Source organism: Theropithecus gelada, chromosome X (assembly GCF_003255815.1).
Source record: "Theropithecus gelada isolate Dixy chromosome X, Tgel_1.0, whole genome shotgun sequence".
Lineage (NCBI taxonomy): Eukaryota > Metazoa > Chordata > Mammalia > Primates > Cercopithecidae > Theropithecus > Theropithecus gelada.
In genome coordinates, this window is record NC_037689.1 from 61,657,714 (window position 1) to 61,685,700 (window position 27,987).

At 35.4% G+C, this 27,987-nt stretch overlaps 1 protein-coding gene across 1 annotated transcript in view; it reads right to left on the bottom strand.

Annotated features, from left to right (window-relative positions):
• The window catches only part of PCDH11X (protocadherin 11 X-linked), a 793,677-nt gene that overhangs the window by 212,957 nt on the left and 552,733 nt on the right, over positions 1-27,987 (bottom strand). Inside the window, exon 8 of the mRNA XM_025372080.1 lies at positions 13,554-13,752. Coding sequence (XP_025227865.1) covers positions 13,554-13,752 — 199 coding nt within the window. The remainder of the gene's footprint in view (positions 1-13,553; positions 13,753-27,987) is intronic.

The window sequence follows — 27,987 nt, forward strand, 5'->3', positions numbered from 1 at the left end:
TTGCTGGTGCTATTGTAAGATGTGAAACTATTCATCTCTGGGAAAACTTCGGATGGTTAATCGGAGAATGCTAAAATAATTTGAAATAAAGAAAATAATCAATAAGTTTTAAACTATATGAAGTTTTAATTCAAATGAGCCACAATGTTCTTAACTTGGCTATCTTTGATTCCTACCATGGAATAGAAAAAGCCACATAGTGTGAGCGATGAAAACACACCTGCCTACAATTTCCTTAAGCATCTATATTCAGAAAACATCATGCATACTAAAAACATAGACTTCCCTTCATTTTATGCCCATTAGACTCAAGGCACAAAGCCTCCTAAAATATACTGGGAGGGCATTGCAACAAAAATGAGTGGTAATCATTTAAAAAGATGCAAGAGCAAATAGTCAATACTTCTTCACTCTTTGGAATTAAACTAGGATATATAAGTAAGCATTAAGATTTTTTTTTTTTTAAAAAAAAAAGGAAAGAAAACTTACACATAATCAGCAGTTACCTAATTAAAGTTCCTATCATAGAATACATCCACATTGAATAGCTAAGCAAATATGTTTCCTAAAACTATGAGGACTTTAGCAACAGGACATTTCTTTTTTATGACTCAATTGCATACACAACACACAAAATCTTCTGGATATAGGCAAAAGTAGTCAAATAAAACAGTCCAGCACACCACATTCAATGGAAAAGTTATCTGAATCTTTTTTGTCTACTTTCTGTGACTTTCTTGGCTTCCTTTGTTCACCTTTCCCAGTCTGATAATTGTTTGCAAAAGTTGACACTTCAACACTAGCAATGATCCAGAAGAATTCTTAATCTGCTTGAGTGTAATAGGAATCACAGTGACTTCACCTGCAGAGATGTTTGCTGACTTGATTAGTTGACAGTGCAGCTGGTACTCTGCTTTGCTAATGCCCTATCTGCCCTGTTATTCTGATCAGTTTCCTAGAAACGAAGAGTTTCTCTATAGTTGAACACCTAAAATAAAAATGGCATTTATGTTCACCTAGACGACATGAGTGACGTATAAATGGAGTGGATTGTTTTTCAAATAAAAATTATCGGAAAAAGAACGGGCACAGTGGCTCACGCCAGTCATCCCAGCACTTTGGGGGGCCAGCACTTTGCGGGGCCGAGGTGGGCGGATCACGAGGTCAGGAGATTGGGACCATCCTGGCTAACACGGTGAAACCCCATCTCTACTAAAAATACAAAAAAATTAGCCGGGCGTGGTGGTGGGTGCCTGTAATCCCAGCTACCGGGGAGGCTGAGGCAGGAGAATGGCGTGAACCCTAGAGGCGGAGCTTGCAGTGAGCCGAGATCGTGCCACTGCACTCCAGCCTGAGTGACAGAGCGAGACTCCATCTCAATAAATAAATAAATAAATAAATAAAAATAAGATGTGTGGATTTTTGTGCGCATGTGCACATTTGTGTGTGTGGACAGATATACAGAAAGAAGAGAAAGTCTCTTTATTGAAGAATCAAGCAAATATGCACTGACCTTCAAAACTTTTTATAATGTTTTTCTGCACTTTACTATGAGGCTTATCTCAAAATCCCTATAATACAAACTCCAGTATGGTAAAATTTTATGTATCTTAAAACATAATATACTGTGTTTGAGGCTTTAGGACAGATTGTCATGAGTTATTTTAATGCCTTAGTGCATCATGGCCAATTGCTGCTCTGCTCTCCTTCATCTTTACCTGGGTCAGCTGCTAAGCACATTTGTTAAAACTTTGCTACCCAAAGTGTATCCCCCACACCAACAGCATTCATATACCCTGGGGACTTGTTAGAAATGAAAACTCTCTGGTCCCTACACCCAACTGCTGAGTTTGCATTTTAACAAAATTTCTGGGTGGTCTGTATGGCATGCGAAACTGAAAAGTACTGTATGAGAACACGATTATCTTATAAAATATATATATATATATATTTTTTTTTTTTTGAGACGGAGTCTTGGTCTGTCGCCCAGGCTGGGGTGCAGTGGCACAATCTCGGCTCACTGCAACCTCCACCTCCTGGGTTCACGCCATTCTCCTGCCTCAGCCTCCCGAGCAGCTGGGACTATAGGCGCTCGCCACTACGCCCGGCTAATTTTTTGTATTCTTTAGTAGAGACGGGGTTTCACTGTGTTAGCCAGGATGGTCTCGATGTCCTGACCTCGTGATCCGCCCGCCTTGGCCTCCCAAAGTGCTGGGATTACAGGCGTGAGCCACCGCGCCCGGCCAAAATATTTTTAAATGCTGTAAATATATGTATATACGCAGACAAAGACATGTACTTTCATTTAATACAACAACGCTACAAAGTAACTGTTTTATGATTCCCATTTTAAGGATGCAGAGAACTGAGGCACAGGAAGCCTAAATGGCTTGTCAAATGTCATACTACTAGGAAGGAGCAGACTTGAGATTCTAGTCTAGGCAATCTGTTCCCACTCCAATAGAATGCTTCTCTTCATAATGAGTTATTTAGTCATATATACTTTAATAGCCACTAAGATGTGTTTTGTAGATAACAGACTAAGAAAGAAAGAAAATATAAGAGAATTAAACATATCTGCATCTCTTACATTTGAATGTATTTTTGAAATTTTATGGGTGTTAAAATTCTCCAATTTCAAAAAAAAAAAAAAAATCTTTCTGGGAGTAGACAGAGAAATTCAAGGTCTTTAAAACAAGGTCTCTGAAGGTCAACTTTTGTTTTTTTTCTTTCTGCAAAAATAGTATTGCTAAAGCAGCTCTGAAATTTCGGTTTCGAGCATATGATAAATTTCACTTATGCAGTGGTCCAATTCTCTGCCTTGAAAGCAGTATGTTTTTACCCTATATTGAGTACTAACACATAGACAGATTCACTTCAGACTGTTGGACATTATGGGATCTTTCTAGATGAAAGGGTTTTTTTACTTAGCCACAGTTCATATCCTTTGAAACCCTGAGGGGAGATTCCAAAAAGTTACATGGGTATTGAATTGGGCTTAGTGTGTTTAAGATCTTTCGCCATGATATTTGTATTTCAGATACTATATTTCAGAAGTTAAGCTGTTTAGCAAAAATGTAATGGCTAGTTATTTCAGAAGGGGAGACTTAATAGTTTAATACTATGGCACTTTGAATTGAAATTTCAATATTTGGATTTAATTTGGGTCGAATCCTAAAACTCCAATTTTCTACTTGAATAAAAACATATTTGTGTGACATTTTTCAGTGTATCCTGTTCTGTCCAATGCAATTCATAATCAACTGGGGGAAGAGAAATGAGAAAACATTATTACTGCAAAGTTTGCAATGGATTTAAGCTAGTAAAAGTTTTATAGAAGATCATCTGAATGAAAAAACAAACACAAACAGCTGAATCAAATACATGATTCATCCAAAAACTGAGAATGCCTTTGGTGCATTCATATATCAAAAATATCTCTAATGAGTACTCTGTCCTTGTAACTACAGTCTGAATTAGGCAAAGATCCCTGAATTCCTTGTTAATATTTAACTTAGTCTTTAAAAATTAGATTCATTAGCTACATTATTTAAAAGATTCGGGCCCGGCGCGGTGGCTCAAGCCTGTAATCCCAGCACTTTCGGAGGCCGAGACGGGCGGATCACGAGGTCAGGAGTTCGAGACCATCCTGGCTAACACGGTGAAACCCCGTCTCTACTAAAAAATACAAAAAGCTAGCCGGGCGAGGTGGCTGGTACCTGTAGTCCCAGCTACTCGGGAGGCTGAGGCAGGAGAATGGCGTAAACCCGGGAGGCGGAGCTTGCAGTGAGCTGAGATCCAGCCACTGCACTCCAGCTGAGGCGACAGAGCAAGACTCCGTCTCAAAAAAAAAAAAAAAAAAAAAAGATTGTAGAAGACATGTATGTACCTCTGTAAAGTTGACTCCTCCCAGGTTGCAGTGAGCTGAGATCGCGCCACTGCACTCCAGCCTGGGTGATAGAGTGAGATTCCGTCTCAAAAAAAAAAAAAAAAAAAAAAAATTGACTCCTCCTTCAAATCAAATTTAAGAGGTATTTACGCAATATGAGGATGCACATTTTCCAAAGAGACAGGCAGAGTACAGTTCAATGGAAAAATAAATTAGACCAAATTGTCAAGTTCAGTTTTAGATTGTTACATGCATAAATCTAAAGAAATCACAGTCTAAACTCAACCCTGGAAAACTACATCATTAAAATAAAAATTATAGTGAGCCAAGTGAACCTTGCAATGCACTATTGATAATCCAAAGAGTAGGAGTGGAATTTTCTAAAAGTTAATTAAAACTCAGTTTTTTTACATGCTTCAATAATATTGTCCTATAAAACTGATGCTATTTTCAAGATTATCAAGTATTCTTCTCAAAATATTTTTATTTTTGCATGACTTTCTTAATCCAGAGCATCAATTTCTATGATGTCATCTATTAGTATAAATAAAAAGCTGACAGACTTTATATGTAAGACAAACTTCATACAATTTAATGGATTGAGCAGAGTACAACTCCTTTTCATCTCTAGGATAAACAAGTAGAAATGAAAAGGAGTTGGACTCTGTTCAGACCATTAGAACGAGAACTAGAGATAAAAGCAGGATAGCTTTTTTTTTTTTTTTTTTTTTTGTTTGAGACGGAGTCTCTCTGTCACCCACCCAGGCTAGAGTGCAATGGTGCCATCTCGGCTCACTGCAACCTCCCGCTCTCAGATTCAAGCGATTCTCCCACCTCAGCCTCCCAAGTAGCTGGGATTACGGGCACCCACCATCATGCCCGGCTAATTTTTGTATTTTTGTAGAGATGGGGTTTCACCATGTTGGCCAGGCTGGTCTTGAACTACTGACCTCAGGTGATCTGCCCATCTCAGCCTCCCAAAGTGCTGGGATTACAGACATGAGCCACTGCGCCCAGCCAAAATCAGGATAACTTTTATAGGACATTTATATAACTGTAAAAGTTATTCTGCTTTCATCTCAAGTTCTAATCATTGTCCAAAAAGGACTATTATAATAGGGTTTACCCAAAACATTTTGACTATATGTCACACTATGAACTCAGTCGATTGAGTCTATCAAAATCAGTTCGTTGAACTGAGACTTCATTCTTCTAGAAAGTGGAAGTAGCATGGAGTCTCACAGGAATTTCATATAAAGGAAGGGCTGAGTTTACAGCAGAATGCATAAAGGATATATTCACATATTCTGCGTTTCTCCTCCTGGAGATTCTGTTTATGTACTTTTCATCATATTCAAAGGAAATTTACCTTCTAAAATTCATTTTTTAATTCCAAGTTGTTCTGGAAGTAATCATACACACACGTACACACAATGTAACTACATTAGATAAGCACAGTGAAGAGTGGCTAGTTTTCCTGACATAGAGATCATTATCATTCAGTATGTTTACAATTTTTTCTGCAATACTTTCACTGGTTAGCACAAACAGTAATTTTAGAAATCGGCAGTCCATATTGCTCCAAATGCCCTTTAAGGGCATTTTTAAAATGGGAAGCTTTTAAAAAAAAATAAAGGGCCTCATCACATGTAAAAAAGTTTTCCATTTGGATATATTATAACATTCCCCTTGAGTAATGATAATGCTAAATTTTATACTACTTTTTTCTCATGAGTTGTTTTATTTAAATTGCAAAAGTAACTGCTTACCAACATTAGTGACTCTTATTTTGGAACACAATAAACGATAAACATCAAATCTTAATTTAGAACATTAAGTTGTTGCTTAAAAGGGCCAATTCTCAGTTATCTCATTTGCATAATGAGGGAGCTGGACTAAATAGCACCCAAGGTCCCTTAGAGCTCTAAAATTTAAAGACAGTGTAAAAGGCAACACCTGCACATGTAAATTCTGGGATTTTAATAGTTACAAAATTATGACCTTAGAAGGGGCACTAGAGATTCGTATAATCCCTTCATTATATAAATTAAGAAAAAGAGACACCGTGAGGTTAAAAGACCTATCCAAGTTCACAGAGCTAGTTAATTGCAGTAAATGGATTAGAGTTCTGTAATGCCTAAGGTGATTGCCTAAAACAAATTACCTACAATGGTCTGTGCTGAAAAGGTTCATGAATAGTGATTACAAAATGAATTACTGCAATAAAAATTCTTACTCAATGTTCAAATATTTTTATTGTATAATTAAATAGATACCCCAAAATAATATTTAAAATTACCAGCTTTCTCAGAGCCTTTGAGGTCTATACAAATTGCAAGAGAAGAATTTTCTAAGAAAAAGATAAACTTTTAACGGCTAACTTCATATACACTATTCAGAAAAAGTTTGTTTAGATAGCATACACACATTTCCAATATATGATTGATTAAAAAAAGAAGTGCCAGATAAAGACCATGTACCTAGTGGAACTGGGAAAACAATTTCTAAGATTATTGATTAAGATAGAGAAAAAAATGGCTAAGTGAACACTGTTATCTCTATTCTATTCTCTATTGAGCATCTTCAGCTTTCAATAAAATGTAAATTTAAAAATCACAGAAATCATGGTAAGACAGATGGTCTATAGTTATTCATTTTTAAATGAATTCCTTGATATATTCATTAGTTGTTGAATGTTCTGTTGATGAAAGCAATTATGAGAGATGCAAGTTATTGTACAATTTTAAAAGTGTCATGGAGATTAAAAATATGTTGCTACAAGTCTCCTCATCCATTAAAATTTATAAATCATTTTAAAATAAGATGTTGATGTGTGGCTAACACTACTAAATATTCCAAGTCACTCAAATGCTACATGTTGAATGACTGATTATACTGACTTTCAAAGAACTACAAATAATAACAAATGGCAAATAGTCTGTGTTATAGGCAAAGGAAAGTGGGAAGTAAGATTTTTTGAAAAGCAGAAGAAAGAACGTTGTCATAAAATGAATTGCCTCATGGCTCATAAATTATAGAAACACAAATGTTAAATGACCTTTATTATTTGGTGTAGGAAGCTTAATAAAATTTAGAAGTAAGAGAAGGTTTATTGTGAAGAGAAGGCCATCTATTCTGTCACTTCAGGTGATTATTCAAGCTTATTGACATTCCAGATCTTATGGCATTGGCATTCAATTGGCAGCTTGTGCCAATCTCTTAGTGCTTGTCACTTTCAAACAGAAAAGACAAGATAAGAGATTGCTTTACTTATAGTGGCCTGCTTTTGAGTGATTAACCTCTATCTAATTCATATTAGATTTAAGATATTAAAGATACACTCATCTTAGAGACTGTCACCCAAATAAAATCCTGTAAATGTCTTCAAGTCTCCAACTTTAAAGATACACTTCTCATTTTAATTCATGACCTCTATAATTTTTTAAAGATTATCTCTAGCATAAAGCCTTTGTTGCCTTCACAGAGCCTATATACTCCAAATTAGCAGTCATTTTTTCAATTGGTCTACATTGAGATGCCATCTCTTACATAGGGAAGTTGAATATGCTAGGATGGTATCATAAGATGTGTTTTATCCGTTTTCTTATTATAATGTATTTATAAACTTTCATAAGCTTCAATAGAGAAAGATTTACTTTTCAAAAGCTTGTCTGTTCAAATGGTAAAATTAATATACATCACAGAGCGTCTGCTACCAGATCACTGTTTCTACCTGCCTAAGCACATGTATTATAAAAACTACTATCACTACCAAGTATACCTTATTCTCTCTAAAACTACGGCAGATGATTGAACTCTTGCATGTAACCATTCTTTATAATCTATTTATATATAGATACTTCTCTAACACTATTTACATAACACACCAGGGACTAAAATAAACTGGTAATCATAGACAGTATCAATTATTACAATGATATTTCATGTGAAAAAGAATAAAAGTGGTATTTTGATATTATTGTTACCTTAAAAATGTTAATAGATATTAAGGAAATTTTTAAATTTTCAATAGCAGCGTAAAGCTATATATTAGTTTCTGTTGGCAAGGCAATGAAATAGAGCAGGCATTTGTCCTATATTTCCAGAACCCAGGGCCATGGAGTCCAACTTCTTTCTCGAAATAGACATTAACTGGTATCATTGATAATGATAATGTCATTCCTTAGAAATATTGATTAATTTTTCAAAACGCATGACATTAAGATTGCTGAGCTGGTTTAAATTATTTTACTCCCCGCTCTCTACCATGGACTGACACTATTATATAGGCTAATGAGCACAGTTTTAAGAAGTAATCTTACAAATACATAGCCTGCAGAGTCAGAATTGGCCTTGCTACGTAATTAACCTTTAAAGGGAGCATAACTTCTTTTTCTTAAGTGGAATATATTTCCTATTTGTTTTATGTAAAAATATTAACAAAATGATGCCATTCACTTTTCTATTCGTTGTAATACATGAATTCATATGTGACTTTCATCAAAAATGCATTTTAAATAAATGTTAGAAAGCCTATGGAGTCAAATTTTCCTGAGCATATAGCAGCAAACAAAAACACTTAATTAACAGTTATATGGGTAACATTCGCTGAAATGTGGATTCAGATGATTTTCAGCCACATCAGAAGTGTTACTCTCCTCTTAAATATACTAACCAATACTATTCCTTTTTTCTATAATTGAATCATATTTTCTTCTTGAACATTTTAGATAATTAATTAGATCACTGCTTTCCCCAAGGTACTAGTATATCAATATTTTCCAGGAAAAAATATTTCCATGGCTTTATTTTGCTTTTAGACAATTGACTCCTAATGTTTTTATTTACAAAAGACTGAGTTTTAACGACCCATTACTAGCTTATTCTTTAAAAGTTTCACAGTTTTTGGTTTTGATTTTTTAATTTTATCAGTAGTCTACCTTTAGAATTAGATATTCAAATAATGAGATGTTAAAACACTTACTAGTAATTACCCTAGTGTTAGTCGTGTCAATACTCTTAGCAGATCAGGAGAAAATCTGGCATTTCTCTGAGTAGAAATTCATTCTAGTCAATCAAATTGGTCTCCCACTTTTTATACCAATTTATTAGATTACTGGGAGAAGATCAATCAAAGTGCTTTGCCAGGGCAAGATTAATTACTTCCTTGTTGTGAATTAATTAGTAGTGTATTTGAGTGCTAAGCAAACTTGATCTACTGAAATAAAAATGAATGTCAAACAGATGTGCTAACCTGAGATAAACTCTAGCAGACATCATTTTAACAAAAACATATATTTGTCTTTATTTTAAATATATAATTTTTTATCTCTAGATGTTCTTGAAACTCTATATTTTCTTCTTTTGTATCACAGAAATGACTATGGTATGAAAAAAAGAGGAAAAGCATTAACTTTTTTGGGGGAAGATGAAGAAATTTCACTCAAGTATTTTGTTACTTTAAGATTCAATGCTAAACACTAAACTGGCTATCACATTTTCAGATAGAGTGACTTCATGTGTGAAATGACCACATACAATGAAGAGATTTTAAAAAATACAGATGACATAACTTGTTCAGTTGAAGAAAATTAAAATACTGATATTATCTAAATCATTCTCTTCTTCATTGTAGGTGGATTTTCTCTGTAATTGAACTGATTTATGGAAAGAAAGTCAAAGACTGATTTGGGCCTCTTTAGCAATACTCTATTTCACCATTTCTCTTCCAAAGAAGTATGGCTATTTTATCTCTTCCAGTGAAGTTGGAAAATTATACTATGCCAGCAGATCAGTAGAAATATAAAAATATTAGTAGTTACCCTTTTAGATCCAACTTACCTATAGTGAAAGAGCAGCAATGCATTCTCTATTTGAGGACAAAACATAAAAACCCTGGCTTCATATACATAGACTGGTAAAAAATATCAGAAGTTTAATGTGATACACATTTGCTAATATTTCTATATGTCTCAGAACTCAGTTTGAATTATAAAAACAGAAAAAAAATAAGAAAAGAAATTGGAAAGCATTTTAAAATCATATGCTCAAAAATCATATTTTACCTGAGACTACTTAAAAATAAATAGATAAGAACATAAGGCCATACATAGTTTAATGTGTTTACAGTAGTCCCAAGAGGATCTCACCATCCTCAAATCTCTGAGTTAACACTACACATGGATATATAAAACCCTCAAAAGTAGACTCACAACTTGTTTGTTACCAAGGCCACATGTGTCTCCATGAATGTGTCTCAAGAAAATCCTTCGCAAATGCAGACATTATCTGTTCCAGTATCCACAGTAACCCAGCAGCAATCAGTGCTGTTTTTGAATTGGGTTTCTGTTTTGTTTTTGTTTTGTTTTTTGCTTTTTAACATATTAACTAGCTTCAAAGAGCAGGGTTCATTGAAAATAATCTGATGAGGCTATGGTAGGAGGAGAGGTCTGGAATATAGGTTGTCATCCAAGGAAGACAGAATTGTATGGAATGGCATTAAGTGACCCTTAGTCCATTGGCCACAGTAAAGAGATTGCAATTATAAACTACAATGAGATGGAATGAGACAGGATATTTTATTGAATTTGTCTCCTCAAAAAGTAATAATTGGCTTGAGTTTGTTTTCTTTATTTTAAAAAGGAAAGTTAATAGTCTTGGCAAAAGACTTAAGAGAATGAATTGTGTGATTTCTTCATCTAAACAGCAGATTTTTATCCACCAGGGAACTATATTTTTAAAGCAGTATTAATAAATCCCTCTAGCAAATTTTACAGAATACCCTTACTCATAAATGTCATATTTATTTCTGTTTTGTGAATTTACAAAGGATTTGCAGAACTGTGTGCTATTTTTGGCAATTCTCTAGCAAGAAAGAAAGCAGATTGAAGATGTAATAAGTTTCAAAATATGAAATGGGAACTGTGAAAATTAATTCCATTGCTTAAGGACAGCATTTATTTCCTCTAACACTTTGCATTCCTATTTGTGGTGCTATTGACTAACACTGCACAGTTTATTGGCATCTGCTCCATATCACAAAACCCATTATTGGGTACTATTTCAGAGCTATAGCTTTGCTTTTTGAAGAATCAGAATACCTTATCATCAGTAATAGCCTAAAGAGATTACTTTGCTATGGCCAATTCTAAACCAGCTATGTTTTTTCTTTTTAATTAAAACAAAACACACACACACACACGCACACACACTATGTTAAACATTTCACTACTATGACACATTAGGACAATGGAACTTCATTTCAAGTAAATTATTGCGCTTCTTGCCCTTTTAGTAAGGTCTCTGACTGTCCCAAAACAAAACACCTAACCAAAATTTTCTTGGAACATGATTTAGGGGGAGGTTTCACGTTTAGTAGGAGAGCAGTTTGTTAGTATTATTCATAGTAAAAAATAACATTTAAACATTCACTCAACAATATTGTTAGACTTGTAGAAAATGGACATTCATTTTTAATTATATCTACCCTTTGCATATGTTTATTAAAATAATAAGCAGCAAAATATATAATTTACTTTACTATTATCATTGCCCACAGACATCTCAATTTTAAAATACAATCAATTTAGCAACTAAAGTTTCCAATGCAAAATTTGTGAGTCCTTCACCCTGTAATGATGAACAAGATACTTAATGTTCAAGATAATGGTGTCAATATAATTAGAAGAGATAAATGTTTAGCTCCTGATAGAAAACATCCTTTTTTTTAAAAAAAAAAAAGAAAAAAAAGCCTCTAGGTATGTCAGCTAATACATCGATGTTAGCACTTATATCATTAACTATAAACAAGATCAGCTTCTGTTAAGAACTATGTGTTTGAATACTTTTTAAAACAACTACTTATTTCTAGATATAATTGAGATTAAAAAGCTATATTTAATGTTAAATGTTTTATTATTTCTAATGCATACCAATTCTCCTATTATTATCAACAGTATTCCATTTGAGTCTCATTCAGTTGGAATTTCATTTCAGGGTGAGATGTGCACTGTGGATGCTTACTCTGAGTTTACTCTTTAATTGTTGCTACGCAATCCTCTATGAAAGAGGCTTAGTAACACATGTCGTGCAAAGGAATCAACTCTTTATAGTATATAAGAATGATACTTATTCCATTTCTATATTCTTATTTAACAGGCAACGAGAGACCTACAACTAAAACAATAATTTATGGAGTAAAAAACATCAGTGGCACCCTTGTTTAATGTATATTTGTTACATATGATCATATTCTTATTAGAGATTGGCTCTTAGTTCATTACACAAGTAAATAGAATCACAACTATGTATTTCCACCAGGAGTCATTATGCTGTGCTATACAAAGTAAATTAAAGATAGTTTAGTGACACAAGGTATAGGGGATTTTTTTATCTTCAGAACAAGTATTGATCATTTATTCCAAGTATAAAATTGAAAGTATAAAATTGAAAACATCTACTATCCAGTAGATGTTTAGGACTGTCTGAACTTGCTGACTCAAAAGTCTCTAATATTTTTATACTAAAATACCTATAATATATAGCATCTAAATTTGTAGAGAGAAAAAGTTGATGTTATGTTGTCATTGGTTTCATATGTTTAGCCTTAGATTATATCATAATGTGTAACCAATCCATTTCCCTATTTTTTGAAGTTTCAAAAATAGAGGATTAAAATACAATGATAGGGAAGCTATTTTGTTCTAAAGGCCAGAAGCTTTACTTGAATTATACATCCCTGCCATCCACAATGCTCAAAATAATCTTTCAAAATGTCTGGTTTATATTACCTTATTTATGTTTTTGCCAGGTATTTGGCCCATTTTTTTCATATTGGTTTATGGCTATGACTTTTCTCTCACATATATTGTATACCTTTTTGTACCTACATACTTTTATGTATATAACATAAATGGAGCAAATTGTAGCTTCTTGCAATTTCAAGAATCTTCTAAGAAATATATATCTTATCAAATTTTGTATTTCCTGAAATTATAAATCAGCGACGTTGTTCACTACACGTTCAAGATGATACATTTAATGAAGTTTTATTTAATATCAACTCTATGATCCTTTTAAAGAGTTCAACATCTTTGGAATTTGTAAAATGCAGATTTTGTGCCTTCTGTCTGAAGACCAAATGTGAATACCTTTCTAAACAGTAACATGGCACAGGTGTGTGATTTCAGTATATTACTGAAAACCTCAGATGTACTCTCCTAAACTGGAGTCAGGATCTCTTATTTCCTCAGAAAGAAAATAACTGTCAATGGTTTTTCTCTCTACTAAAAATAAAAATAAAATCTAGAAAATAATTTTTATAGATCAGAAAAAATTTACACCTTCACAAATAAATGAATAAAATAAAATAAATTGGCTGTTTATATACAAATAAATCTACAGGTGTACATAAATGGAAATTCTATCTATGCCTTAACAAAGTCACTATAATAAATTTCATTCACAGTAGTTATGATCATACATTTAAAATATTATCAACTGCTGCATACATGCCATCCATCTAATTCTGTATGTTTACCTTTCAAAAATGTGTCACTATGCACAATAACATAATGAATTAGCCCATGTTATTATGACTATGATAGCTTGACTTGCAAACACAGTAAACCCGTTTATATTGAGGAACCAGAGAGGCATCACTTACTACATTCAGGATCGGAGTTGCCATCCCCTTCAGTGCGATTGTTGGGTGTGACATGATCAAAGTACTCCTCCTGAGGATAGCCAAGGGGCAGGCCATGGGATGCGCTGGTAAGGCTGCCTGCATCCTGGTCCCCCAGTCCACCATCACTGCCGCTTTCCTGAGAGCCTTCTGGCAGGTGAAATGTGACACGCCGCTGGGACTGAAAGGGAGAATGAAAATGACAGGGTTTCAGATATGATCTGAATAATTGTTTAATGCCTGCAATTTAGAAAATGCATTATTTTGGCTATCTGGTGAAGGCACATTAACATTATCTTGAGTTGTGAACAATTTCAGGCTTTTGTGAATAAGCATTTCTGTGTTCAAACCTTCACCTGAAGGCAGTGTTGCTCTCATTATATTTCGAAACAAGGCATAGCTAGATGCAGAATGAAAGTCAACTTGCTCTAAAGCAAGAGACAGTCAACTTTTTAGCATATGTGAGCAAACCAGAAATTCTAATCATCATTTCAACATGTATTTATTTAAGTATTATTTGGCAATAACTTATTTTTTGAATAATAAGTGTAGATAAACATAACCATACTTTTTTGCTGTATCTGTAAGTTGCTAGTGGGCTGAAACTGTAAATAATAACACAAATTTATTCAATCATGTAGGCTTAGAAAACTAAAAGTACATCATCTTTTAGAAGAATCTTAGGGACAAAATTTTGAATTGGAATGTATTTATATTGATTTCACTTTCTAAGAAAAAAAATAATTATATAATATGGATAACAGTTAATGGTAATTATAAAAACAAACTATAGTTATCATCATAAATGGTATTCCTAGCAGAATATAAAAATATATATACAAGTAAAAATATAAAGAGGAGGCATTTGGTTTTTGAAAGAAGTTTGTAACATCTTCACCAGATCTTGTAGCAGCATTTTTGTTTGCAGCATTTCTATGCTATATGTAGTAGTCTCCAAAAATAGGCTCCCCAGTGGACATCACCTCTTGATATTCAGACTTTCATGTAGCCTGAGACCACATTGAATCTGCACAGACTCTGTAATCAAACCTTGTACCTTCTGCTTTGCACCCTTGGAAAACCCACCACGGAAAATAACGGCTGCATTGAAAGTAGTTTGAGTACTGGGATCATGCCATACTGTGGGGAAGGTCAAGCTAACTGCATAGAAAGACTGTATAAAAAGAGATTACAATGCCTAGAGAGGCCCAGCTGTTCCAGCCACTCAAGTTCAGGCACCGGCTATGTACATGAAGAACCCATTATGAACATTCCAGCTGGTGGCCTTATTGGAGTCATCCTAACCATCTTCAGACATTTGAGCACCCCCTACTTAGGGCAGCAGTCACTATGGAGCAGAAACAGCTATATCTGCTGTACACTACCTAAATTCCTGACCTAAAAATTAAGAAGGACTATTGATTTTTATGTCCCTGAAGATTACTGATGGTTTGCTATGTAACAATAGATCAACCAAAGCACTAAACTACTGACAGCATGAAAGCTTCAAATTAGGTATAATTTATTTAAGAGATTTACATACATCAAAGATCACAATAATTTAGGTCCTAGGCATTTTCATAACAGAATGCATATGTTTTCACAAATTCAGGTCTAACAGTCAGCCATTTCTTTAGATGGAGCTATGAAAAGATTTGAATATCATACTTCAAACTTATTGGAAGATATTTGAAAATATAATAGATGCATATATTTAAGTAGCTCACTTGAATCTTCTTTAATTTTTAGCCATTACTTTTTACATTAAAGTCTTAATAAAATATGAGAAAATGACTAATGCATGCAATATGTCATATAATATATCTCATGGAATATGCTTATGATCATAAAATTACTCCTTCTAATGAGAAATAATCTGCTGATTTTCTACATGTAAGTGTAACAGCCAGACATAATTCTTTTGGGCCTCTCAGAGGGAGTCGCGGGTGGTGTTGGTTAAGGTAACTCTTAGCAGAATTAGTACGAGCAGAAAATAAATGGAATAAAAGAAAAGTTTGCTGGAACTGAGTAATATTGAGGAGTTCAGAAGGCAGAGGTTTTTGTTGTTGTTGGTTTTGTTTTGTTTTGTTTTGTTTTTTTGAGACAGGGTCTCATTCTGTCATCCAGGTTGGAATGTAATCTTGGCTCACTGCAACCTCCACCTCCCAGGCTCAAGCGACCCTCCCATCTCAGCCTCCCAAGTAACTGGAACCACAGGTGCGAACCACCATGCCAAGCTAATTTTTTGTATTTTTGGTAGAGATGGGGTTTCTCCATGTTGCCCAGGCTGGTCTCGACCCTTGAGCTCAAGCAATCCACCCACCTAGACCTCCAAAAGTGCTAGGATTACAAGCGTGAGCCACCTCACCCAGCCTTGGTTTTAGTTTATTGGGGGATGAGTGTTAGGTTGTGTGGAAGCTGTGAGGAGTGAGATTGGCTGTATTATCTGATTAAACCACACTGTACCTTCTAAGATTTAAAGCATTTATCAGGTAAATAATGCAACTGAAATATGTTTTTGTGTGCTTTTTCCTGGTCAATATCCCTTTTTCTGTTTGTCTTTGTATCTAGAACCCACAGTGTAAAGAGGAAAATAAAAGCTTCAGGTCGTCTTCTGATCACCTCTATACAGACATAATCCAAATGTTACCCTGAATTACAGGACATTAAAATACATGGATTACCTAGCCTGTCAGTCATCTATTATTTATTAGTACTAAAGATATTTAGTATGGAGCTACTGAAATAATCATCAATGCTATATTCTACAAAAGCAAAGTTTCATAAAAGTTTACAAAAAGTTTAGCTGCTTCAACTCTAAAGCCTCAGAGTACTAAATAAGCCCTTGTGAAATCGCCTTTGTAAAATTATGACTGAGACAGTGAAAGGTATCTAACCTAGCCAACTCCATCTTGCTTCTAACCTCCAAGCTGTCCTTGTCCATTCCTGGGAATAGGCTGAACTAACTTTGAGAGAAACTTAGTTTATAGTTTAAAACAAATACACTAACAGCCCTTTCTCAAAGCCGACCTCCTTCTTTCCTGGGGACTAGATTGCCTTTGTAACATTAACATTAGCCACAAGATTAGAAATTATGGTTTAGGAGTCATGCAGCTGGAGGCTACAAGATTCTGACCCTCCCTAAACTGCTCCTAGGATCAGTGCTTGAGATATTTTGCAGATTCTGCACTTGATGGACCAGCTGGCACCACCTAGATCGATAAACTGGCTCATCTGATCTTGTGGCCCCACCCAGGAACTGACTCAGCCCAAGAAGACAGCTTTGAATCTCTATGATTTTGCACCTGACCAATCAGCACTCCTGGATCACTGGCTTCCCCACCCACCATGTTGTCCTTAAAAACTCTGCTCCCCAAATGCTCAGGGGGACTTATTTGAGTAATAATAAAACTCTGGACTCCCACACAGCCAACTCTGTGTGAATTACTCCTTCTCTATTGCAATACCCCATCTTGATAAATCGGCTCTGTCTAGGCAGCAGGCAAGGTGAACCCACTGGGTGGTGACATTTGCATTCTTGTAAATAAACTAAAACATTGTCAATAGCTTGTTGGATCTATGTAGAAGTTCATTTTATATATATATATAAAATACAACATTTAAAGAAACTATCATCAGAGTGAACAGGCAACCTACAGAATGGGAGAAAATATTTGCAATCTATCCATCTGACAAAGGGCTAATAGCCAGAGTCTACAAAGAACTTAAACAAATTTACAAGAAAAAAACAAACAACCTCATCAAAAAGTGGAAGAGGGATATGAACAGACATTTCTCAAAAGAAGACATTTATGCGTCCAACAAACATGAAAAGAAGCTCATCATCAATGGTCATTAGAGAAATGCAAATAAAAATCACAGTGAGGTACCATCTCACACCAGTTAGAATGGTGATCTTTAAAAAGTCAGGAAACAACAGATACTGGAGAGGATGTGGAGAAATAGGAACACTTTTACACTGTTGGTGGGAGTGTAAATTAGTTCAATCATTGTGGAAGACAGTGTGGCAATTCCTCAAGGATCTACAACCAGAAATACCATTTGACCCACCAATCCCTTTACTGGGTATCTAACCAAAGGATTATAAATCATTCTACTATAAAGACACATGCACACATGTTTATTGCAGTACTGTTCACAATAGCAAAAACTTGGAGCCAACCCAAATGCCCATCAGTGATAGACTGGATGAAGAAAATGTGGCACATATGCAACATGGAATACTATGCAACCATAAAAAAGGATGAGTTCATGTCCTTTGCAAGGACATGGATGAAGCTGGAAACCATCATTCTTAGCAAACTAACACAGAAACAGAAAACCAAACACTGCATGTTCTCACTCTTAATTGGGAGTTGAACAATGACAAAACATGGACACAGGGAGGGGAACATCACACACTGGGGCCTGTTGGACGGTAGGGAGATAGGGGAGGGATAGCATTAGGAGAAATACCTAATGTAGATGACAGGTTGATGGATGCAGCAAACCACCATGGCATGTGTACACAAATGTAAAAAACCTGAATATTCTGCACATGCATCCCAGAAATTAAAGTATAATTTTTAAAAAATCACAACATTTAACTACAGTTTTAAGAAAAATAAACTAATCATCCTCTAGGACCCCTCTTATAACCACTAAATTGAAGGGTCAGCAAACTTTTTCTGTAAAGAATTAGATAGTAAATATTTTAGGCTTTGTGGACAATATGATACAGTCTCTGTCTCAATAACTTAACCCTAATTTTGTAGTGTAAAAACAGTCATAGACAATATGAAACTGAATGGACCTGCCTGTGTTCCAATAAAACTGTACTTACGAACATTAAAATTTAAAATTTAGATACTTTTATTTATTCTTAACTATAATGTTTTGCTTGAAATTCTTCATCATTTGGCTCTAAAAGCCATGGTTTGAAGACCTCTGATCTGGAAGGCTAATTTCGTCAATATGGAAAAGCTGGTTAAAGATAATTATTGTACAGTATAAAAGGGCTACTACATTAATATTCATGTTATAATTTGTTCATGACAAATTTCTGTCTGTAGCCCTGCAGAGAAGCTGTGACACAGAAATGAAAACAAATCTACTGACTGGAATGGTGACTTTATGGGATGGAAATAAATCTTGGTGTTTTCATGAATAAATATTTGCCCTGAATAGCTAGTTATTTCCTGCCAGTAGCAGAGAGAAATAACACAGGATGCCTCTCCCTAAAATCTACACACCTCATTTTGAGCTCAAATGAATCAGAATTCCAGAACACAATACCCAGACATTATATTGGTGTCACTCACATAAATCATTTACAGACTAAATACCAAATCCCTAACATTCTTGTGCCCATTAAACCTCATGAAGGCATCATTTCATACTAATTATCAGGTAAATGTTTTTACATTTCATAACATGATGCAAGTGGCATTTGGGACAGGTTAATCTGGCACCAAAGAAGCTGCATCCAGATAGGCGACCCAGTGATTCTAATTATAGAATACTTGAGTATCATGTTAGAGAATGCTTATTAGAATTACCTATTATACAACCTTGCACACGCCATGAGTTCAAATCTAATACACTCTAACCCAAGCTTCCTTTGGATTCACTGTCATCACCAGTAACTCTGATTAGAAAGAGTAATCATATGTAGGGTCTCATTACTTTCTAAGGATTACCATATGCACGTTTGTTTTTGATTTATGTATAAAACATTTTGAATTTCAAACTATTAAGAATACTTGAAGATTCCAAGTCCCCACATTTTATAATAGGAAACAACTTCATTCTGGATGTCAGAGGATTTCTGCTTTTTTTTCCATAGGTACTATCTCTTAGCCAAATGATTTCTAATTACTAAATATATCGTAAAGTAAAATGTGCAAAGAGCTGGTTAGAAACTAAAGATTTTCATATGCATTATATGGCCAGCATACATATCCCACGTGAAGATCATAATTCCCAGTGTAAAAACTCACAGATGACATATCAGGCCTTTTTATTTTGTAGCAGGCCTTTACTGCTTGGCCCTGAAATTTGCAGTCATAAAACTTTCTACTTTACCAATTCAAGTCATTTTGCAGGATGGATCAGTTGACCTGTTGGCCTAATTGCGTTTTCACTGCTTCTTCTCTTCTCTTCTCTTCTCTTTTTTTTTTCCTTCTTCGAGATGGACTCTCGCTCTGTCGTCCAGGCTGGAGTACAGTGGTGCAATCTCAGCCTACTGCAATCTCTGCCTCCGGGATTCAAGTGATTCTCCTGCCTTAGCCTCCCGAGTAGTTGGGACTACAGGCACCCGCAACCAAGCCCGGCTAATTTTTGTACTTTCAGTAGAGACGGGGTTTCACCCTATTGGCCAGGCTGGTCTTGAACTCCTGACCTTGTGATCTGCCCGCCTCAGCTTCCCAAAGTGCTGGGATTACAGGCGTGAGCCACTGCTCTCGGCCTCACTGCTCCATTTCATAAAATGTGAATAGTCTCATTTCTCATGTTTCTGGGGTTTTTACCCTTCATGGCTATTTTTTTTAAGTACCATAACACATCACTAGCATGTGTTGGAGGCTTTTTATGAAGTTACATTGTAGCTTCATAAAATACATTGAGTCAGGTGATCTCCTAGCTCTAACTATTCTGCCATTACATTTTTCATGGTATATGTTTTGTGGGGGGAGGGGGGAGGGGAGGGACAGAGCCAGACATATGTTTTGCTGATTAGAAGACTACATGGCATTATAAGCAGGCAACTTTCCTTCTTTCCTTGAATCATAACTCATTTCAGCTCAATCAGAATGGAAATAATCTATTTGTAGATATGCAAGATGATGCTTCTTCTTTCGGGAATGTTATTGCTTATAAATTGTTAAATTGGCAATTACCACAGTTGTGTGAACTTTGAAAATGAAATAGCAATATTGTGAATGTTTGAGAAACTACAATTCTTTGACTAACATTTAAAATATGACAGAATTGAAACTTAACATGCTTTGAAACTGGCATGTGTCAAAAAAGCCATTAAGTAATACTAAAACCAAATATTAAAACTAAAATAGACAATGGTTTCAATGAAAAGCCTAATTATCAGTCAAAAAAAGAATAGTAGAAATATCTACATTGTTTTTGGTACTAACCACATCCATATTTAGTGACTTACATTTAAACTTATGAATTACCAAAGCACCTTGACTATCCAATAGTTATCTGATAGCCTCAGCTATCCTAAAAGAACCTCATATCAGGAAGTAAGTGGGGAAATAAAGGCATGTAAATCCTTGAAGTATTTATCACAAAGTTTGTTTTCAGAATCATATCTACCATACTCTGCTTTTATTTTTAACTTTAACAACCTTGGATATCTGCTTCTCCAGCTCATAGTGTGTATTAGGAGAGTTGGTAGCTGCTAGAAAAGAAAACATTGACAGAAGGAGAAATTCCCACCAATTTTCTTTAGCTCTGCCTTTAGCTACAGAAAATATGTGTGATCTTTCTTCTGTATGACAAGCCCTCCTGTGTTTGAAGATAGTTAAGACTCATGTATGTCTTCCTATTCCAGGCTATAATTCCCATCCTAATTTGTTATGGTTTTCAGAGCTTTTACTATCCTATCAACCCTTTTCTTTTTTGTCCCTGTAGTCTACTAGCATAATTAACAAGATCAAACCTATACTATTTACTCCATTGTCAGTGATGAAATAGGCTTGGGAGATAATGGAATCATGGATCTCATATGATCCAAATAATCATTTTATTTTTAAGAATATTAGTCAATAGTTAAGTTTTTCTAGTTGTTATTTGAAAATATGTTTCCATAAAATAAGCCACGAGTTTGGTTTGAACACTGCTTTGTCTCTGGTGTCACTCCTTTGTATTTGCAAAATAGTTCTCCCTTTGCTGTAGTTGCACAATATGTCTGTTTAATTGATACATTTTAAACAAACCAAATGTCATTCAAGCAACAGATGGTTTCTGACTTGGATTAGATGTTAGAATAATTTTGTAGCATACAACGAAAGAGGAAAAACCTGGCATTGTCATTAATTACATAAACACTTGGATCAAAATATTTCTTGCTTAATGTTAGCAAAAAATGCAACAAAAAGCTGTGATGGTGAATAAATACCAGTTTTTAAATAATAATTACTAGAATGTATTCCTAATAAAATTGGAGAATGCACACATCGGCTAGTATGCCAGCAATTTCTTTAGTGTGTTGAGTTTATGGATAGTAGTAGCATGTTTGTTTTAGACCCATTCTTGTGTATATGAAACATGTTTATTTCATCTTTTTACCTGGTATTCATTAGCACATGAAAAACGATTGCTACTTATGTAATATGTGTCACTTCCTGGAAATTAATATGAGATGAATAGACCAATGTTTCCTTTGAACTTTTCTTACATTTAAAAAAAAAACTGAAGTTCTATAATCATCATAGATAATCAAATAATAAATTAAAATAGTTGCATCTTCCAGTAATAATATTCACCAGTGTGGAAGATAGTAGCAAGCAACGTTGTGGTAAATATAGTTGTGGGTGGAGTCGTGGGGAGGAATTGTAATCAACTAACATCTGTAGTGTTGCTGTAGTCTTTTACTTGTGGATCTCTCTACAGAGGTGTATTTCTTCTAAAAGCAGACTCTCCTCTACTTATTTTCCATACAAACAAAAATATCGCTACATACTGTCTACCACACCCACATACTCCACACGCACATACACACATACACACACACAGTATTAAAAATAACCTCAAAGTGACTGACAAGTTAAATAATTTTTTTTAAAAAGATCATTATGCTATGGTCCCAGGAGTAAATTGATATGGCACTGTCCTTTTCATTTTTCTTAAAAAGGTATATACATATACTTTTTAATTATTTCCAAATTGAGGATGAGAATAGACACTAGTAGAAAGATATAGTCTCCAACTCTAAAACCCATAAATCAATCTTATATATTTACCTCCAATATATTATTTGGACTTTTTGTAACACTACTTTTGTTGCCTTTCATAACATTTGGGAATTAGATAAGGGCATGCAAATTTGGATAAAATCGATAGCTAGCTACTGCAGCCAGTAGCTATCAAGTGGTTTTTAAAACATCAGCTACGTAGAAATCACCTAATTTGTTAATCATGCAAATGTCACAAGATCCTTGGGGTGTTGCTTCACCAGACAGAAACCTCTGTGGCCGATGGTGCCTTTGCTTGAGTTTTGCTAGGGCCCACTGGGCTTATTCCACCCACTCAGCTTGGCATGCTGCACTTGGGTCTCACTACCAGCCTAGATCCCATGCCTGCCAAGAGCAAGTCAGATGCAGGGAGGAGAGGGGTGTGTGAGTGAGCAAGCACAGGTTCCGGCCACTGTGCATAACCAGGTATGCTGGCTGTGATGAAGTGGGCAGCTGCAGGTGCCAGCATGGGCGCTGGATCCCTGCAAGGCTGCAGCTGAACCAAGTGTACTGCAAGTGAATTGGGCACCAGGGAACATGGTGGCGCCTGGAAGCTTGGAGATGCCAGGAACCACAGAGCCCCAAAGAGGGTGTCACAGTCCTGGCTCAGGGAGCTGCTAGGTCCAGGCTCCCTGAGGGGCACAGCTCTTCTCTTCTTCTCTCTTTTCTCCTTCTCGTCACCCCCAACGTGGCAAGTTGGGGTGGGAGGGTGGTGTTTCAGTCCTGTTTGTGTTACAGCTCTTTCAGTCCTGCCATTTGGTGGGTCCTGAGTCCCGTGTCCAGGAAGAATGAGGTATACAGACAACTGGGGAGTGAGCAAGGTGAAAAGATGCTTTGTTGAGTGACAGTGCAGCTCTCAGAAGACCCGGAGTGGGTAGTTCCTATCAGCAGTTAGGTCATCCTGTTGTTTGCCCAATTCTGACTGAGTCCTGGGGTTTTTACGGGCTTGAAACAGGAGAAAGTTCATGTTGATTGGTCGATGGGCAGCCATGGGCAGGCCAGAAAAAGCACATATTCTCACTTTGGTCTGAGGAACTGGCCAACAGGCCCCCAGGCTTCAGGCTTTCTTTGACAGAAAAGTGGGACTTCACCAGGGACCTGCCCCTTTCTGAGCAGAAGCCTGTATGCCTCCTGATGCTATCAATCATGTCAACCCTGGTGCCCACTATCAATCATGTCATCCATGGCACCCAGGCTGTTCATGCCAAAGGGCATCTTCAGGCCCATGCCCAGCTGACCTCAGCACCCCCTCTGCTTCCCTCCCTTGTTTGTGGGTGGCCAAAGTCTGGAGGGGGCTGAGGCAGCCATGGGCATGTCAGCACCACCAAATGCTCACACACATCCCACCAGGTTGCCACAGTGCCTAGGCTTGACCTCAACTTTGCTCCAAAATTGGAGTGGGCAGCTGGAGAGCTGAGAGGCCAAGCAGCAGGAGCAGGCACTTTAAAGCCTGCTGGGGCAGGAGGGCTTCCCAGGTCCCCAAGAGCACAGGATGCTGGGAGCAGCAATCCTAGCTGGACCCCTGAAACTGCACCTCGGAGGGCGAGGCTCTCACTCCTCTAACTCAGAAGGGGGTGGGGCTCCCACCTGCTCCTGGTTCCCACAGGCTCCATGGAGCATGCAACCCTGGTCACACCTCCCCCACTGCAGCTGGTGTCATGACAGTGGCCACTCCAGACAGCCACGGCTGCCATCACAAGTTCCTAGGTTTCAAAATTCAAATATTCTGTTCGTTTTAGTAAGTCTGAAGTAAGATTCAGATTATTTAAGCCATATGGTCTATGGTAGAGTGAATGTTTCTGTCACCTTAAAATTAATATGTTAAAACATAATTACTAACGTGATGGCATCTAGAAGTTGGCCTTTGGGAGGTGCTTAGGTCATGAGGGCGGATCCCTCATGAATCAGATTAATGCCCTTATATAAGTGACTTCAAAGACCTCTTACTCCTTCTGCCATGTGAGTACACAGTGAAAAGATGCTTCCTTGTCTATGAACAAGAAAGTAAGCCTCCACCAGACAGTGAATTTGCCTACAGCTTGAACTAGGACTTCTCAGCCTCCAGAACTCCCAGAAATAAGAGTTTCTTATTATGTTGTTATGTTTTTTATGTTGTTTATAAGCCACCTAGTTAATAGCATTTTGTTATAGCAACCTGAACAGATTAAGACACGGTTCTTTGACAATTTCAGAAATGTATATATTCATATGTATGTATGAGAGAAAACTGGGAATGCTGATGAAGTTTTCTAAATATGTTTATAATAGACTCTTCTTTTTGGCATTTTAATATGAATGACCATATTAGAGAAATGAAATTCTAATGTGTCAGACTGTACTCTAATTAAAACAATTTTAGAATATGATTATTTCATAATTTTTATTCTATAGACATCTCTTTTTGTCACAATATTATATTTAATCACATCTCTTACCCTGACACTCACTAAAGGACCATTAAACAAGACAACTTCCAGTGAATCTATAAAATAAAAACTCACAAACTGAAATCATTATTTTTCCTAAAAATCAAAAATAAATCTACACAAAAATATCGTTTTAAATTTATAATATTAATCATTCTAAGGCATTTAAAATCATGGACAACATTTCTGGGATTTTTATTGCCCGTATACTCTCTTTGTAGATAAAAAATACATTGTATTGATCAGAGAAATCATGATTACAATTTGTTATCTATTGAATAATTAAGTTCTATAACAATCAAAAGTCATAGGGTTATCTTAAAAATAAGAGACTAATTCTGAAACATGAATATATTCACTTGGCAAAATTGATGAACTGTCTTTGGAGATATATATATATATATATATATATATATATATATATATATAATTTTATATTTTCAAGCCACTACATCCATTACCTACACAGTTTAATCAGTTCACTTTTAATTCACTTTAATTAGTTGCTATTACTAGAATTATTTTGCATTCAGGATATGTTCCTGCTCACTTTTGATAAATGATACATATGATCTAGTTATGACATTATTAACACAGAGATGGCCATAGTATAATATAATGAAAAAATGTGGGATGGGAGAGCTTCACAGATATGAAATTATCTGTGGATAATTTGATCATACTAGCGTGATGCTGTTCTGAAGAAAAGCTACGACAATTGCAATGGTACTATAAGGATTAAAATAAAATCAGTAAAAATACTTTTTTCATATTATATGCATGTGTGAATAAAGGAATCACATATTTTCTATTTAATAAGAATTGATTGTTGTTTGGTACAGCCTTCTTAATACAAAATTTTGCTTTTATTTACAATGAAGACAAGTTGGATCACAGGACTGTTAAAATTAGAGCTATGAATCTCATGGCATTGAAGAAAAAATGTTGCTAAGAGACTTGTGTTTATGAGCTCTATAAGCTGCAATGTTGGGGCACATTCATTCATAATAAATAGTCCCAACTAAATATAATTACTCCAGGTCCAATACTGCGTTAAACTAATGTTAAATGCAATGAGTCTTCCAAAAGTTCTGATTTCCAAAGTGCATTCAATGGTTTATTTAAGGTATACAAATTGAAAAGATTACATTCTATAAGATACAGCAGGTCGTATTTTACAATTTTAAAAGAGTAGTGTTGTCTCTAGCTCTCAGAAGTTCCTATTAAATTTCAAAATGATACCTTTCTGTCCTTTCCTCTTACAACTTGACAATTCTTCAATAAGTAACTAACACATAGAATCTACATAACTGTACCTGGCAATTATATAGAATATTCCCTTGGATGTCTGAAATGTTTTTAGTATTACTGATTCCCAACATTACTGGAAAATTATCTGTTTTTTAAAAAATATTTTGAACTTGTTTCCAAATCTTAATGTAAATCACAAGTAACTCATTAGTAACTGACATAAGGGTCAGGAGTTAGAACTGGTGGTACTTTGAAAACTGCCATTAGCTAATAATGTTTAAATTTAAAGGATGTTAAATTAAACATATTGGAACATTAAGTTATTGCCACAAGTAAGTACAGGATTTATTTATTTATTTATTTATTTATTTATTTTTGCAAAATTTATACTAAAAAGAGGAAGAACCAAGTGCTATTTATTTTACCTACAGAAAGAGTAGCACACTCCTAACATTTGCTTTCGTTTTGACATCAGCCTTTGAAATAAGTTTTACTAATCTAGACTTCACCTTTACTTAGTGATCACAGACAATCAGGCAGCTTAAAATCCTAATAGAAATATGGCACAAAGAATTAATTTAGCTCTATCGTTCAAAGATGAACTTGCTGCATATTAGCGCTGCTAGTTTTTTTGTTGTTGTTGTTCAATAGCTTCGTGAAAATGCAAATCTTCAAATCTCTTCACTGTGTTTGTTAAATTTGGTTAGTTTTCATGCTCCTCTAAAATTGCTTATTTATGAATCTATTAACATTTTGTTGCGGTAATGAAGCAAAAGCAAAATAATTACATCACTTTGAGAAAATAACACAAGTAACTCGATGTTAAGAGGGTAAACTCTAAGTTGGAAACTGGTCATAAGAGATGGGTGGTCATAAGAGATGGGATAAATGCAAATTAAAGACAATTGCTCATCCCACAATTGATTTTTTAAAACAAGTTTGACATGTCAGTTTGTGGTACATCTTATGAAATAGATTTTTCTCTGATCCAAACAACAGCAAAATATATTATGATGTACACATTTAAAAATATGATCTCAGACCTAATAGGGGAAAGAAGAGCAAAAAGAATATATCTTGATGGTAGGAAGAATACACACACACACATGCACATGCATTCACATATGCACAAGGTTTTCAAAAGTCTAAGCATATCAATATTTCTTAATTTCTTTCTCCGGTTATTTAAAAAAATTGCCTTTAACAAACAAAACAAGGCCAGGCGTGGTGGCTCATGCCTATAATCCTAGCACTTTGGGAGGCTGAAGAGGGTGGATCACAAGGTCAGGAGTTTGAGACCAGCCTGGCCAAGATGGTGAAACCCTGTCTCTACTAAAAATACAAAAATTAGGTGGGTGTGGTGGCTGGTGCCTGTAATCCCAGCTACTTGGGAGTCCATGGCAGGGAACTGCTTGAACCCGGGAGGCAGAGACTGCAGTGAGCTGTGATTGTGCTACTGCCCTCCAGCCTGGGTGACAGAGTGAGACTCTGTCTCAAAAACAAACAAACAAACAAAAAATCAAAAGTAATGTAAACAGGTAAACACTTTAAATATGCAATAATCTTTAACTAGATACAACTACAAATATTTTTAGTGTAATAATTGAAAATACATATAAACAAACTAATTCTTAAAAACATAAATGAATGGAATGATTAAAAAGTAAGTGAGGTAAACCCTTAACAATTTGCATGTTTAATTTTATATTTAATAATCCCAAATATTTAGGATAAACTTTCTTTTTTTTTTTTTTTTTTTTTTTTTTT